General features: G+C 41.0%; 1 protein-coding gene across 1 annotated transcript in view; it reads right to left on the bottom strand.

The window, feature by feature from the left end:
* Positions 1-17,335, bottom strand: part of Cers6 (ceramide synthase 6) — a 252,558-nt gene that overhangs the window by 28,244 nt on the left and 206,979 nt on the right. The window contains exons 7-8 of the mRNA XM_052722441.1: positions 15,156-15,284; positions 13,291-13,397 (exon numbers count right to left, since the gene is read on the bottom strand). Of these exons, the coding sequence (XP_052578401.1) occupies positions 13,291-13,397; positions 15,156-15,284 (236 nt within the window). The remainder of the gene's footprint in view (positions 1-13,290; positions 13,398-15,155; positions 15,285-17,335) is intronic.

Here is a 17,335-nt window from a genome sequence, read left to right as displayed (position 1 = left end):
TAACTGACTCTCAATTTTTATCTGATAAGGCCTAAGCTTTATTTTATTTTTAAAGGACTGCTCTGTCTTTTGCTTAAGAAGCTGAAATTACAGTGTCATTTGCTGGGATAGTAATTACATGTTAAGTGGGAGAACTTTTGAAAGTCAACAATAAATGTCTTACGCTGTGAAAATCGCAGCTTGACTCCCACGTGCATTTTGTAGCAGGAGGCATCAAATGAATCGACCCTTTTGAATTCTTCCCCAAATGTGCTCCAGATGTGGATAGACAGATCACTAAATATAAACTTAATTGCTTTTTTCATTTCTGTCCTACTGCTAAGCAACTTTCATACCAAAGTGCTTGATACAGGACGAGTTCTTTACCATCACCTCTTCTCAGAATAAAATTCACTGGGTTTCTCTGAGCAAAAACTTGAGGGTATTTGGAAGAAACCTAAGCAAATATGCTCCCAAATACAATGTGATTAACCCTGCTGACACTGACAGAGGGGCTCTCACTGCCAAGCTGATGTGCTTGCTTCATTCACGACCTAGTCATTCACTTTTAAAGTGGCACAGGGTGTACCAAGGATAAAAGCCACTGAGGCCTCCCCTCATGACGCAGCTTTCCATTTGGCAGTGAGGCTCACAGGTGGCTGGCAGCCTGCTGCTGCAGTAGCTAGGGCACACCAGCTTTGAGCTGGAGCATGGCCTTCCTGACCGCCGGTCACCATCTTTCTTTGCTTCCATAGGTCCCCAACTTTTAAAACAAGTAGGCCATGATTACTACCTCTCCTTAACTACCCAGTACTTCCTGCTCCCCAAGTCCCTTGCAGCCGTCACTTCCTAAATATTTCTTACTAGGAGTTCATGGTCCCTTCTTAACTGCCAAACTGTAGGATCCAGAAACTTCGGCACCCGAAGGTGTCTGATACCTCTTCCAATCCCCCCTTTTGCACATGAAGACGAGCACACACATGGCTTCAACATCAGCAGGGACTGCGTTGACTCGCCTTGATTTCCTCTAAAGTATTCAAGCTTTCAGTGTGACTGGATGACCAATATGTATTTGATATCTCTATTTATCAAGTACACATGTATTACATGCACCTATCTGTCCATATCATACGCAAACAGTACAAACAACAGATCACTTTATTTCAACTCATTGTGGGGAAATGTAGGTCATGAACAAAATAAACAATGATCTCAGCTGTGAAGGGAGTTACTTTTAGAATAAGGCAAACTTGCCCAAACCTTTGAAGTATGGGTAGGAAGCAAGTTAAAAGAAAACAAAGAGACACAGACACAAGGCAGCTGTCTGATATAGGCAACCCCAATTCTAGGCCCCTACACACGAACACTCGATACAGAGATACAACTCATCAGGGGCAGTGTGTGGGGAGGCCGAATCATTGGAGGAGGACTAAGTAGAAGGCACCACTTTAGGAGAAGAGAGAAGGGAATTTCTGCTGCCTTCACAATGTTTCTGCCTCTCATGTGGAAATGGGGAGACAACCTTCATCACAATAACTCCCAAATCAAGATGCAGAGTAAAGGTAGAGCTCTTTGACAAGATAAATCAGCACCAGGCACTGCACACGGTACTGGGCATATAGGGAGAAGGTGCTGTGGGATGTTCTGTATGGCAAATGTGTTGCTGATTAGTCAATAAATAAAACACTGATTGGCCATTGGCTAGGCAGGAAGTGTAGGCGGGACAAGGAGGAGAAAAAGCTGGGAAGTGGAAGGCTGAGTCAGAGCGACACTGCCAGCCGCCATCGGGACAAGGAAGATGTAAAGTACCAGTAAGCCACAAGCCACGTGGCAAGGTATAGATTTATAGAAATGGATTAATTTAAGCTATAAGAACAGTTAGCAAGAAGCCTGCCACGGCCATACAGTTTGTAACCAATATAAGTCTCTGTGTTTACTTGGTCGGGTCTGAGAGGCTGTGGGACTGGCAGGTGACAGAGATTTGTCCTGACTGTGGGCCAGGCAGGAAAACTCTAGCTACAAGAAGGAGACAGGGTTCCTGCCTTGCTGAAATTTATCCTTAAGTGTCAAAAGGTGAAAAAAGAGCTAAGGACTCTCAAATATCAACAGGACAATGCTTCAGGCAGATGTCCTGTGGCTGCCATAGAGAGCACGGGGCTTCCCTAAGTTTAAATGAGAAGAAATGTAGTCACATAGCCAGGAAGAGGAAAGGTAGTGAAGGTCCATGAATAACTCACGACTCAGCCGTCTAAGCTCCATTTCTCTGTTCCCTTCCCAGTAGCTTTAACCTATTTCTGGGAGCAACTGGAAGCTTAACGCGAAGGGAAGGGTGCCGACCCTTTCTGCAAAGTGCTGACTTTGCATACTGTGTTCCTCATGTAATATAGGTTTCCGGGAACCGTGGTGATTTAAAGCCTTTCTACACAGAGAAATTTTCAGTCAGAGCTTCACACACTCCGAGAATTGATGGAGTAGGACAAGCTCAAGTGCTACTTTCATGTCAAATTAAAACGTCCTTTGCTGTTTCACAGGGTTCGAGTATGGTAGCAGACAAGATACAAAACACCCTTCTGTTTCTACCAAAGATGAGGAAAATCTGGTGAGCTGAAATCTCAACTAATGCAAATATATTAATTAATGTAAAAAGTAATTAGATCTTTGTTCATTTGTTATTGGTTAAAATGCTTAATAATAAAATCATTTAAAAGACTTTGCTATTTGATATTTAACATCCTTAACACTAGTTAAGAATATTATTATCATTATTATTTGTGTGTATGTGATATGGTAATGTGTGGGCATGTGTGTGAAGACCAGAGAACAAATCTGTGGAGTCTGTTCTCTCCTTAACCCAGTGGTTCTCAACCTTCCTAACACTGTGATCCTTTAATACAGTTCCCCATGCTGTGGTGACCCCTAGCCATAAAATTATTTTTGTTGCTACTTCATAACTGTATTTTTGCTACTGTTATGAATAATAATGTACATGCCTGTGTTTTCTGATGATCTTAGGCAATCCCTGTGAAAGGGTTATTCGCCCCCAAGGGGTTGCAACCCACAGGTTGACAACCATTGCCTTAAATATTTATGTGGGTTCTGGGGATCAAACTCAGGTTCCTCAGCTTACAGAGCCTGCACCTTGACCTGCTGAGTAGTCATCTGGTCGGCCCCTTTAACACCAGTTTTGACTGTGGATTTCAACAGGTGTGGTAGGTAGGAGGCTGTTCTGAAACAGGAGTGACTCAGCACTTCCTAGATGCTATCGATGAACATTCCCACATATTCCTTATTTGATTAATACCCACTGCTAGGCAGTAAAATTACAGTTAATAGAAATTCTATTTCATTAGCCATCTTCCACTGAATTCATACTTCAATTAAAAAGATAATAATCTAAAACTCTTCATTAAGACAGTACTTCTTAACTGCTCAGAATTTTACAACATTTGGGACTGTTTCATAACACTATTACATGGGCACTAACAAACAGAACGTGGTCAATATCATCTCTCTGGACTTGTTTCTCAGTCTTTTTCGACAAGTTTTAATAAATATTTCAGTGAGTTCTACCCACAACATTTCCTCATAACTATCACATACATAACTCAAGTTTTACAACACAATGTGTTGGCCACCAGCAAATCATTTTAAATGTTCATTTATTTCATGACAATTCATTTTAAGGTATCAGTTAGGACTATGCAAGACACAAAGACCCGGAAGCCACAGGGGTGTGTGAGGGTTAACTGTGAGTTTACGGCCCACCCATTAGAAAGAAGAATCAGGACACTTAAGCTGGGTTGACGGGAGTTGTGCTGAGAGGTCTGGGAGTGGAAACAGATCTGAGGTTGGGCACCCGCCACAAAGGTAAAGTGACTGGGAAGGATGGAGGAAGGGAACACTTATGTCATTAATTCTGTGTTGGGAGTGTTGTAAAACACACTGCATTTTCTTGTTGACAAAAGTCACTAAAGGACCGGGGAGTAGCCTTCCCTCCCTCCCGCCACAGATTTAAGAACAACACCCATGCATGTTTCGGCTGAAGTAGATAAAAACTCTCCAGAGAACATCTCAAGGCTAAATGCATTTAGCATCTTACTCCCCCAGCCACCTTATCTTACTCGAATTCTGAATTCTTACTCTAATTCCAAGTCAAATTCTTAATGGTTTCGTCAAAGAGTTGGGAGAATCCTTCCTTAGAGGACCAGGTAGCAAGTGTATCGTACTGTGCTGCTGCTGTGGATGTCCTAACCACTCAACAGTGACACCACAGCAGCAGACGGCCGGCCACGGACAACACATGACAGATGGGTAAGGTTATGTGCCAACAAAACTTTACTGATAAAGACGGGCTATCTGCTTGTCCTTCAAGTTTGTGGATTCTTGGTTTAGCCTGTCAATTGTGGAATTCAGTTAAAATTGCAATGTTTACAAAAAGAGAGACAAAGTCTTTCAGCACACAGCATTTGCATACAACTGGCTTACCTTGAGGAGGACTATCATACACAACTGCTACTAAAACATGCCAAGTTACCCATCTGCTAAGCATTTTGAGGTTTCACCCTTATCTTTCTGATCCACTGAGCACAGCACAACAGTAATACAAGTTTGAGAGTACAGTTACCAAGGGCTTTCTGAAGCCAGAGGACAAGCTTTTCCAGATTTGTGAACAGAGACTAATCTGTTTCTTATCAGCTACTCAGAAAAGCATGTAAGCCATGTTACTTTGAAAGATATATTTTCAGAAAGAAATCAAAGAAAAGGCTGATAGTCCACTATGCTTTGGATGAGTTTAAAGCTTATAAAAGGAAATGGTGAGACCCTGACAGGAAGTAGCAGTTTGTGAAGGCTAATGTTTCAAATGTTTCTATTACGCTGATATGGACAGTGCAGGGTCTGTGAATGTCCCAGAACTAAGGGTTTGGTATTTGGGATGTGCATCGAGATATAAAACTCCCCTGGGCCTCGTAGAGTTCCAGTAACAGTGTGTGCCCATCCTTGGCTGGATAATGGACATGAATCTGGGACTTAACAAGGATAGAAGCAGCCTAGCACACACCTGCTGACTGTGAGATTCTGTGAGCACTGGTGTCTCTGAGGTAGGTCACCTGGGATCCAGGAAAATGATGCAAAGGGGGTGCATGTTCAATACTAAATGCTCACTGAGTACACAGAGAAGATACGATTGACACAAGACAGTGTGGGTATCAGGACTGGAGAAAGTGTTTCAGAAGTTTATTTCAAAGTCACATATGGTTCATTAGATATAGATAAAATCAAATACAATTAAAAACATACCAAGTTGGCATATAACCTGACAACAATAGTACTTTCCATTTTAATAGTAATGATGTTTGAAAATAATATTTAGATGGTACCTTTATAAAGTACTACCACAAACAATATTTCACTTACTCCTTAGCTTTTCTGGTAAGATAGACACAATTTTACTGGAGAATCTATGTGTCTGGTCTTTAGACATATAATGGGGATGAACACAACTCAAGGCACATAGTTTCTGTCTTAGCTGTACCATGTTACTTCTCCTTCCGAGTCCCTCTGGATTTCCCTCTTTTCTTTACTAGATTCTAATTCATGGGTGGGTGGTGATAATGTTTACAATATGATTTGATGGGGAAGGCAGAATGTCAGGAAACTATTTTTAAATGACAGTTTATTTAACAGCTACTCAAAAGGTATGTCTTTCTTGGTGGCCTTAAAGAAGACAGTAATCTACTGCAGAAAGAAAAAAAAAAAAAAAGGAAAACAGTAAGGGTTGGTTGAACTGATATTAGGAGATCAGAGTCAGAGAGCTTGGGTGAATCACTAATGAAACAATTCAAGTTTCTCTGTATAAGAAGGGAGAAATTGTACTCAACGAACTCCACAAAGGTTTAGGGAGATCAACTAAGCAGAGATATGAAATCATTTGGAATTAAAGTGTCATTTTGAGTAAGGCATTATGATAAGTGCTGTCATGAGACTGAGCACAGCCTACTTCATGCCAAATTGAAATTACAGTTTCATAAAACATGGGGAATTGTAGAAACTTGAGGGGCTAAACATAAATGGAGTACAGGGGGAAAAACAGGGATCAGTGAAAAGGGTCATTACTTCCAGTGATGGGTGGCCTTAGTCTGAAAAAGGGTCAAGTCAGCGAGTGTCCAACTGCAATGGCTAAAATACATGTATTTTTGAGCCAAGGGAAACCAAGCAGAAATAATTTACTAAACTTTAAATGAAAGAGGAGCTATTAAGTGAATATTTGTTTTTGAATGATGGGCCTATCTATCAAAATGAACATTTGTATCTGGGCCACTGGTAACTGATGGTTTGATGGGAATAGTGCAGCAAGTATTTGATACATACTCTTCAGGTGGTGGAATACGGATTGCAATGCCAAGTCTTTCAAAGCATGTAATTATTAGACCTTGTTTAAATTTGGTCCTGATTATATACAAAGTCATAAGCATGTACTCGGAAGAGATACAAAAATGGAAGTTTTTCTGACTGTAGTAATCTTGGAGGTTCCTAAATTTGTACGGTCTTAACATATGGGGTCTCTTGTTGGTTGTTGTGAGATACTTGTTGATCTGTGGTGTAGAACAGGAGTCAGGGTTAGAACCAGGACTGAAGCACAGAAAACTCGGGCCGTAAACACTGCTGTGTAGACATGGAGGGCACTGCTTTTAGAGGGTCTCATTTTATTGGAATTATCTATGCAGGAGCTAAATGAATGACAGTGTAGTCTCTCGTTAAGTTAGACTTCTCTCATTTCTCCATCCTGCAGATTGGAAAAATGCAAGTCTTGCCATGGGCTGCTCGAGTGGGACGGAGTGCTCCGTGCAGACAGTCGGGAGGAACAGTGTCACTTTAATAGCCTCTTTCCAAAAGAGACTGGCAGGTAGGCAGGGCCAAGTGCTGCACACAGTGCATATAAAAGTTTCATTTGGGGGAGTGAGTCATGTTCAGGGAACAACAAAACCAGGGGCCCATCTACAGCAAAACAACAGCAGACAATGATGTCATCAGGAAGGCAGCGAGTACATGGAGAGAGCTCTTCTCCTGACCCACTGGTGTGGGGTGGGGCTGGAATGTGGCCCAGATAGGCCCTGAATAGAAATCATCACCACTTCCTCGGACATTATCTCAGCTTTGAGAGAGGGGGATAGGGTAGTAGAAATGCATCCGTAGTCCTTGGCTCATTAGGCTGAAGAGGTCTCCCACAGGACAGATGAGTCAGTGTGGATAAAAAAGAATGACTCAAAGAGACAGAAATGAAGTCAAGCCAGGAAGGATAAGGGCAAGAAATGAGGACAGTGACAAAAAAATATTTTGTTCCACTGACATGCCATGCCATGATGGAGACAATCATTATAAAGCCAATAGCCTACTAAGAAATGGTGTGGCTGGTGTAACATCACCAACTCCCACAATGACAGAAATGCAACCCAATTAAAAGTGAGTAAAAGATGTGGAATGAAATCAAAGTCATAACAGGGTAACACTTCATTCCCTTCAGAGTGACTATAATAAAAAAGACAAATCCTGGTATAGGCGGTGGAGAGGGAAGAAACTTCATCTACTGCTAGAGTGAATGTAAACTGGTGCTGCATGTCCAACGAGAAAACACTAAACACAACACTGGCAGCAGGACCAAAGAGAAGAACAAGCACCATCAGGAGACTCGAAGAAAACAAATGAGGCTGTAACTGAAGGAAAAATCACAGCTCATTAGAATAGATACCAAAGAAATCAGAACGTTAGGAGAGTACTTTAAAAACGTGTACTCCATTCATCAGGAAGATCTAAAGAAATGGATGAACTTCTTGACTACTCATCCAAATTACCAAAGTTAAACCAAGAGACCAACAACCTAAACAGACCCCTACCAGAGAGGAGACTGAAACAGTAGTCAGAAGGCCCCTCCCCAGGGGGGACAAAATGTCCAGGCCCAGATGGATTCAGAGCAGAATTCTACCAGACTTCCAGAGAAGAACTACCTGTCTTTTTATAATGTAGTTATTTATATTTTCCTCAACTCTTCTCATTAGATGCATTCCCAATATTGCTAGTGAGTGAGATGGGGCTTTTTACTTACTTCTAAAAGGTTTTTCTTTTTATATCAAATAGATCACGTCACTCAAAAAAAAAATCTAAGACTTCAAAGCAATGGCTATGAATCTGACATTTCTGTCCTAGCTCTGTAGATAAATTAACTCATTTAGTGCTGCAACATGATGAGATAGGGATCTTCACATGTTCTGTTTAAGACAGGAATGCTCAACACAATGATGAGAATTAAGCAGTGGAGGCAAGCTTGGGGCCCACACTCGGGTCTAAATGTCCTTACTAACTACGGTATTGTGTGGTTCACATGAGGAGTTGCAACCAGTGGCTTAAAAACGTAAACAGAGATGCCAGACATCATGTAGCCTGCAGTCACCACCAAAGGCTGAGGTAAAAATCTTCTCTAGAACTGTCCTATCCAGTACACTGGCTGCACGTTGTGAGTGAGCACTCTGAATGCAGCTAAACTTAAAACAAATGGCAATGTGAAGTATTAGCTGTCAAAGATGTAACATAAGAGAATACAAATATCTCAATATTTTCAGTGTTGACTAACTTAATATATTGATGTATGAAACAATTTATTTTTAATATGCCCAGTTATATAAATAAGCTATTTTAATGGATACCACTTCTTAATGTGGCTACTAGAAAATACAAGATTCCTATGAAGACCACCATATCATGGTGCTCTGGAAGGATGCTGGACAGACGAGTAAGGAGCAGAGGAATTCTAGCACTGTGACATGTCCTGGCACACTATATTAATTAGCCAGCAGAGTCCTTCAGTATATGTAACTCTTTAGATACAGAGTAGCAATCCAAAAGCCACAGATGTTACCAGCTAGCCATCTGATACCTGTATCACAGATGCCTACCATAACCTACTTGCCAGATATTTCTACTAGTATATTTTTGAAGTGTCTCAATATTTATTTATTTATTTATTTATTTGCTTTTTGAGACAGGGTTTCTCTGTGTAGTTTTGGTGCCTGTCCTGGGTCTCATTCTGTAGACCAGGCTGGTCTTGAAATCACAGAGATCCACCTGGCTCTGCCTCCCGAGTGCTGGGATTAAAGGTGTGCGCCACCACCACCCGGCTGAAGTGTCTCAATTTTTAATTTTCCTTGTTCGGTTATGATAAAAACTTTCACGAAATGTTAGAACATAGTTCAGGGATAACCCAAGTCTGTTCTTGGGCCATGGCAATTCATATTTGGCTTCAGAATAAACTGTCTCTTAGTCTCTTTAAAAAGAAAATCGAGTATCTATTTTTCTGATCTATCCTGTCTGATGCATGGTTTAGCCAACAGAGCTCTTCAGTATATGCAGTAAGATTATTTAAATATGAAATATTCATATTACTGATGTTCCCTAAATGTTTAGAAAACTAACTTATAACTTGTAGCTTCTTCTTTCAAATGATAGACCAGAATACTGACAGGACTTATAGGAATTTAAACTGAAAGTGCCCTGAGGAAAACCACACATCTAATTGAATGTTTAGTATATTGCTCATCCCAATTGCTTAATAAATCCTCACCAAATACATTAAAAATGGCAGGACTTCTGAGTTAAAAGTTTACACCACTACAATTAAAAAAGGCAAACAGCAGACATATGAGATTGGTAAGACCTCTAACGATCGAGCTTTGGAGTTTCACTCTATCCGCCTTTTTTAAGTATTGGGGATTGAACTTTGGGCCTCCCATAGCTCTGCAAGCACTGCTCTACTACTAAGTTATATTTCTAGCTTGTTCCTATTTCTCCTCTGTTTATCTTCTCTTCTGAGAGCAAGACTTGGTGTTGCTTAGGTTGGCTCTGAGCACGGGTAGTCCTATCTCAGTGGCTCCGGCGGTCGGGATTAGAGGAGTACTCCACCATTCCCACTTTCCTGTCCTCTATAGCCTGGTCTCTCTACGCACAAAACGTGCCTAAATCAAGAATCCTCCTGATTTCCACAGGACTTTGAACACAGTCTTCTGTATACTGTAGGAAAATATGAGGAAGCCAGAGGCTGTGATAGTGGATCTCAGACGTCTGCACAGTGAGTAGAAAAGTCACCCAAGCTTAGTTGTTGGGCATTGAGTTAACTGACATCCTTCCTTTGTCTTTGGTGAGTTGGAAGAAATAACACAAATCTGGAAGGGTAGGCACTGTGTGGCTTATAGTATGGTATCTGAAAACAGCAGGGCAAGCTCTGAGAGGAACACATGCAGACTGTGTAGTCGAGTATGCAGATTCACCACAGTGAAAAGTGAAATGTATAAAGTGATTTGACCTTGGGAGAGGAAGTGGGACAGCAAGCAGCTCCCATGTGTCCTGGAGCATCACTAGACAAGGTGGAAGCCATGCTTAAAGCTCATGCTGTGATGTGACGTGGGTGGGTACCAAATAATACGTGTTGTTATCTCTCGTGATGAGATTGGAAGATCCTGTTGGGAGGAATTCTGGGAAACAAATGAAGGGAAAACAACACATAGGAATAGTTGAAGGAATTACAGATGCTTTCTGTAGAAGATGTACTAGAAACCTGCACACCCTGCAGAGTTTTCTACTCAAGGTGGAAGGCACACTTATTCTGTTTTCCATAAGGCACTTCTCTTAGCAAAGGAAGGAGTCCCAGATATTAGAGACTCTGATGAAACCACTGGTCCTCCACCCTGGAAGCATGTGCAAGCAATACTCACACACAACATACTTCACACAGAGCTTAGAAGTCCATGGCTTAGACGTTATGAAGACCCAGATGTCATTTTATAAAAGAAAGCCGCTTTCCCCCACTCGATGTCAACAGCAATATTCTTGTCCTGGAAAACTGATTGTACTTATCACAGGCAGAGGGATGAGGGAGGAGTCAGCAGTTGATAACCTGGAAGGTCTTTCCCCAAACTGTGCTTTGATTCCAAAGGAGTTTCAAAATAGTTTCACAATATCAAGTATTTGAAACACACGTTGTTATTGCTCTTTTTGTGAAAGAGTGAAATAACAACGTTGCCCATTACACTGTGGCAGTTGATCAGGACCAAAACAGGTCATCAAGGCGCCAACTTGACTTCCTGGATGTATCTGGAAAGATTACTCTTCACTGACTATACAACTGTCATGGTAGTGAATTTAATACTATTTCTTATATTACAAGAAGTAGAAAATTGTTTTCCATAAGTTTTTTTTCAAAAGCTCAGTTACACCCCGGGTACCAGATGCAGGAGCCCCCCAGTATTTGCAAGACATTTACAGTAGGTTACAGAGACTTTTCGAAGTGGCTAGCAGGCCATCATAGCAGGTGTATCTGTGAGTATTCTCACTGACTGTGGGATAGGATTTCTTTGTTCTGTGGATCTGTGTTCTAGGTAATTCACCAGTTCCATTCTTTTTGTTTTTTGTTTTTTTGAGACAGGGTTTCTCTGTGTAGCTTTGCGCCTTTCCTGGAACTCACTTTGTAGACCAGGCTGGCCTCGAACTCACAGAGATCCGCCTGCCTCTGCCTCCCTAGTGCTGGGATTAAAGGCGTGCGCCACCACTACCTGGCAATTCACCAGTTCTTAAACCCCAAGAGCATTTACATGTTTACTGGAGGGAAGAAAAGCAGGTGTATCTCTATTTTCACTCTCTCTCTAGAAGGAAAGCAGTAAATCGAATCATATGAGTGGTGCCTGTTTCTTCCAGAGTCAGGTTCTTACTCATCTGAAAATGCTTTCCATCATTCTGAGAAATCATTCCTTACATATTGTTTGAATTTCTTCTTTAAATTCTTATAACTAGTTATGGTAATAATTTTGAAAGCCCACCCCCCTGAAATGATTAGACACATTGTATTAAGATTGGTTTGGTGTTCCTTACCTACATTCACATTCAACTATAATAAGGTTTTAATAAACGTCTGTTGCCAAGACAAGGCTTTGCTGTTTGAAAATGATTAACCTAAGTGTCCAAAGGGCTGTGAACCTCAAGGAGAAGGAGTATGTGTCTGCCTTGTGGCTGAAAAGGTGTGGCTGTGTCAACAATTCATGAATGCAAGCCTGATGGTAGATCTACTCACTAAAGGCCCAACTTTATGGTTGTTAGTCTTCTGTAGGACACTATTGCATCTTCAAGTAGTAACACATCTTCATTTTCCTACTTTATCAACTTCCATGGCTCAAATTTCCCATTCAAATTGATCTTTCAAAATGAAAGGGGGGAAAAAAATCTACCATCAGTGGTAGATTTAAAGTGATATAGCAGGTTCGTTTCCCCACCCCCCAGATCAAGATTGACAACAAACCTACAGAAATGTCTGTCCAATGCCAACACTCGGCTATGCCTTTTCCTGAGTTCTTAACAAAGAAAAAGCCATCTAGATATTAAGAACCACAGAGAATTCCAGGGTTATTTTTAAATTATACTTTGCATTCCTCGTTATCTATAAACATAAGTGGATGAAGAGACTTATTTAGGTCAGCATTGTTCAAACTTTAATCTAGCATTCCCATCATGAAGACTCAGGACGACAGAGGTAGTGAGGTCTTACCTGTGGAGTTTCTGACTTACTGGACTGAAGCAGGGCCCAGGACTCTGTGAATCTGTTGAGTTCCTGGGTAATGCTGCTTCTGGCTGCAGGACGGTATTTCCTTTCTGAACTCAGACCTCCACGCCTGAGCTTCTTAAGTCATATTCTAGACTAGTGTCTGAAAGAACAGTGGGCTTCTGAGGCTCCGTAAGCCACATCCTGCTATAACTATGCTGTACAAAGTATTAGTAAAGATGTCCATGGTCAAACCACCCTAAACGCACCTGATCCCACCAAAATATTAGTACAGTATATAACTCTCCTCAAAGAAGAGATCAAGTGCTGTGTGTGTGGTGTATTCATGTGTGTGTGTAAACCATATGACAACCTTGAGTATCACTGTAAAAAATGTCATCTACACCTTTGAGACAGGGTATCTGGTCTGGAGTTCATCATTTAGGCTATACTGGCTAGTTAGGGAGCCACAGGGATACTTCTGTTTCCACCTCCCTAGGGCTAGAATAAAAGCATGTGTTACTGGGGGTGCTGGGGACTAAGCTCTGGCCCTCATACTTGCAAAACACTGTCCCAACACAACTATTTCCCCAGCACCATCGAGCTGCTTTTTCAGTAGTTCCTCAATGGGCTGGAAACTTCTTACAAAGGACTTAAGAGTATAATTCAGGAGAAGAGTATTTGCAAAGTTTCCTTGGAGGGGTTGCCTTTATCAGGAAGATCGCCATACTCACCAGAGAGGAAATATGCCCAGCCGCGTGGTGATAAAAACCATGGCGAACATGACAAACAGAAGATCACACATCTTTTGAAATTTGGCATAATTTGCCATTTTGGCAGCCTGTAAGAGGAAGGAATGCAACTTACTTAATAACTGATAAAAGTTTCCTTCAGCATGCATGAGCCCACAATGGGGTATACATATTTATTAATGTTAAAAATTAGTCTTGAGGGGCAACCATACTGCTTTCTCCACCATCACTCTGAAATGACTCTAAGTAAGATCAGGTGGGTATGGAAGTGGACCTTTTTCCTTCTTCACTTCTTGGAGATTTGCAGAGTCCACAGCACCTAAGCACTACAGTTAGAAACTGCAGATCTCTTCTGCACACACAACATTACTTTCTATGTCTTGGAAAATTAATTACTGGAAAAGACTGTTGATAGCATCCTTGGAGGCAGTCATTTAACGGTGCTAAGCAGTGCACAAAGCTATGAGAGAAATGTGTCTTAGGAGGAAATATCCATCACCCGAGTGGAAGTCAAAATTATGAGCTTTTAATTTCATGAATACTTGAAGTATAACACCATGAATTACATTAAAAGGAAAATACTTCCGGCCTTCTTCTGGCTAGGTATTGCCAACAAGTCCTTCTCCTTTCACATTCACCCATCAGCAGCGACAGCATCTTATTAGCAACAGCATCAACTTGACAGAGATGTGTATGCTATAAAGCCTACTTTTCAATTTCATTAATTGGACATTTCCAAGCATTATCTATGATGTCAAAAAGAATCCAGGTTAAGAAAACCTTTTGCTTTAAAGCTACATACTTGGATTCCTGGATTAACTATATTTTTTGGGTGATCACAGCTCTAACCAAGCTGCATGCCAGAGATTTCCAGAGGAATTAACATTGGCTGAAGGTCCAGGATTGATTTCTACATGTAGGCTGCAGCATAAATGTCCACTTCTAAACACACACAGGATAAATCAAATTGTAATAGAATTTCACAAGACTTTCTATTGCATACATTTCTCCTTTTAAAAACACCCTGAATGAGGTTTAGCTTGAATCAGTCAATAATCATGGCCACAAACTATCTTCTAACTTATGCAGTTCAGAAGGATTATCTTTGTTTCATAACCTTCAGGGGACCAGAATTTTTCAGGAGGTTTTATACTCAGTTCAAACCTTAAGTTACTGCCTCTATGAAAGATTAAATGTGTACATTTGTGGCTCCTACTGCCATAACAGATCATCAAGGAGACCTCTGTCTTTGAGACAACAGAACCATGGCCAAGCAGGAAAAAAAAATGACTTCAAGAGTCACTTTTACATGAACTCTGTACTCTTTTAAGTTAATTTTTGACCAGTTATATAATTGCTTAGCATAAAGTCAAGTGAAAGGACTTATTTATGCACATAACATTACTGAAAATAATTCTGAAAGTGGTAAATTCTTTACAAATCTTCACTATAAAATTTATGATGCATATACCCTTTGCATTGCTCAAACCGCTAGGATAATATGTATACTGGTCACAAAAGCATTTAATTTTCGTATAAATACTAAACTGGGTTATATGCAGTTTTCAGATAAATCAGTGTGACTCTTAGAACAGAAACTCTATTAAAACAATGATTTTCCTGTTATAAAATCAACCATTCAAAGGTGGACCGGTTGAGGCTTCCAGCTTCCTAGTAGGCAAGGATATTAACAAAGCTCACTCTGTACACACATTTTCATGCTAGTGTAACCCATTAACACTCAGCAGTTTCGAAGCATCAGCCAACACATTACAGGACTGCTGGTTCCGGGGACTTCGTGAGCTCTGGATTTTGTCTTCTTCAAGATGAAAGGAAAAAATTTTTACCTCTAGCAGAGCATCAGCTGAGTCGTGAAGACAGAGGACCAGGGTCCCTACTCGGGCCATGTTGTTGACATATGAAAAGGTTATCAAGGAAATAGTTGCAAGGTGGTGCAGAAACATAACGCCAAAGTCCTCAAGGAAGGAAAAACAAAACAAAGTCAGGGTTCAGCAACATCATGGTATTTCCACACATCCATTGACTCTCTAGGCCAACACATGTGGAGAACCTCCACAGCTGTAACCTGGGGACTGAAGTGGTGAAGATGCAGCTCCTGCCCTTTTGATGTTTCCCATAGACGGGGGAGACACACAAGTGACCAGTCCATGGAGAACGGATTCAAGCCTGCAGTGAAAGTCGGGTCACAGCGGGAGGCCTCGCCACAGGATTTCAAGCCCAGAAAAGCACTGCTTACACTCAGTTTTTGCTCTGTCAGGTTTACGTGCCTCACAAAGACCCATTCTTAATGGCTTAGACCCGGTCCATGGTGCTACCAGGAGATGAGCCAGGCGGGATGAAGTTAGGGTATTGAGAGAATGCTCTTGAAGGTGCTGGAACCTGGCCCATTTGCTGTCTCTCTTGTTTTCTGGCTGCCACCAGGTAAGTAGTTTATACCACTATGTGCTCCTTCCTCAATATACTGCATTGCTATAGACCCCAGAACAACAAGCCAATCATCCATTGACCAGAGCCTCTGAAAATATGACCTAAACCAACTCCTTTTTGTCTTACAAATTGATGTGCCTCAGGTATTTTGTCATGGTAACAGAAAACTAACTAACAAACTTGAAGATCTTTGGGACAAGATTACATATCTATTTCTCTGATACTTAGTGTTTGCAGGTTTGGAACACACACACACACACACACACACACACACACACACACACACACACAAACACACACACACACATTCGGAAATGAATCCAGAGCTTTGCATGTGCTAGAGAAACATTCTATAACGTTCTATATTCCCACCTCTCCATCTACTTCTTTATTTTAAGATAGTTTTTACTAAGTTGTTCAGTCTGGCTTTGAACTTGCAATCTTCCACAGATATACACAATATTATTATTTTTAAGCATGTGGTATATTTGAAGGAGTATCCAGTTAAAGTAAGAAGACAGGGAGACCTGACTCCTAGGACAGATAGCCTCTGTTGGTTACGTGAAGCCCAATAAATAACATATTCAGGTTTACAGTAATGTGATGTTCTAATTATAATTATATAATTATAATGCTTATGTCTTCTTTGCCCCCAAACTCATGTTAAAATCCTAATGACCAAGATGAACGTGTTGGGGGTGAGAATTGATTAGGTCATGACAAGTATTGGTGTCTCTACATGAGAGGCCCAAGACAGCAACCTTGCCCCATCCATTATATAAGGACATAGCTGGAGGCTATGAACCAGGAAATGAACCCTTACAGGATGCCAAGCCTATCAGTGCGTTAAGAATTATAAGCCTCCAGAAATGGAAGGAATAAATTTGCCTTGTTTTATAAGCTGCCAATATTACATTTTGTTCTAGAAGTCTAGGCAGATTAAGAGGTAGTGACTGGTTTTGTTACTGCATGAATTTCTTGGAATGTGCATCTCACCGTTAATGCGCTTCACCTAGAGCATGCCTATTCAGTACCAAAGTACATGCTGGGTTTTCTAGTAGGAATAGAGAGGAATAGAAGGTATACGGGAAACAATAAATATTATCTTTACTGGTTTCTTTTGGCTACTACCATTATTTTTTAGTTTTTTATTCTTATTTTTTTTTTAAGATTCATTTATTTATTATGTATACAGTGTTCTGTCTGCATGTATGCATGCAGGCCAGAAGAGGGCACCAGATCTCATTACAGATGGTTGTGAGCCACCATGCGGTTGCTGGGAATTGAACTCAGGACCTCTGGAAGAGCAGCCAGTGCTCTTAACCATTGAGCCATCTCTCCAGCCCCAGTTTTTTATTCTTATGTGTTATATAAATATATGCCCCACATGTGCAGTGCCTACAGAAGCCAGAAGAGGGCATCAGATCCTCTTGGAGCTGGAGTTACGAGCAGTTGTGAGCTGCCTGGTATGGGTGCTGGGAACCAAACAGCTTAACTTAACCACTGAGCCAGTTCTCCAGCCTCGACTACCATTACTTTTAAAAAACAATTTATTTGGTGAACAGTAAGTAACCATTCT

Source organism: Peromyscus californicus, unplaced genomic scaffold (assembly GCF_007827085.1).
Source record: "Peromyscus californicus insignis strain IS unplaced genomic scaffold, ASM782708v3 Scaffold_7__1_contigs__length_154581171, whole genome shotgun sequence".
NCBI lineage: Eukaryota > Metazoa > Chordata > Mammalia > Rodentia > Cricetidae > Peromyscus > Peromyscus californicus.
The sequence above is the reverse complement of the archived record's forward strand: the minus strand, read 5'-3'. Positions and strand labels throughout refer to the sequence as shown.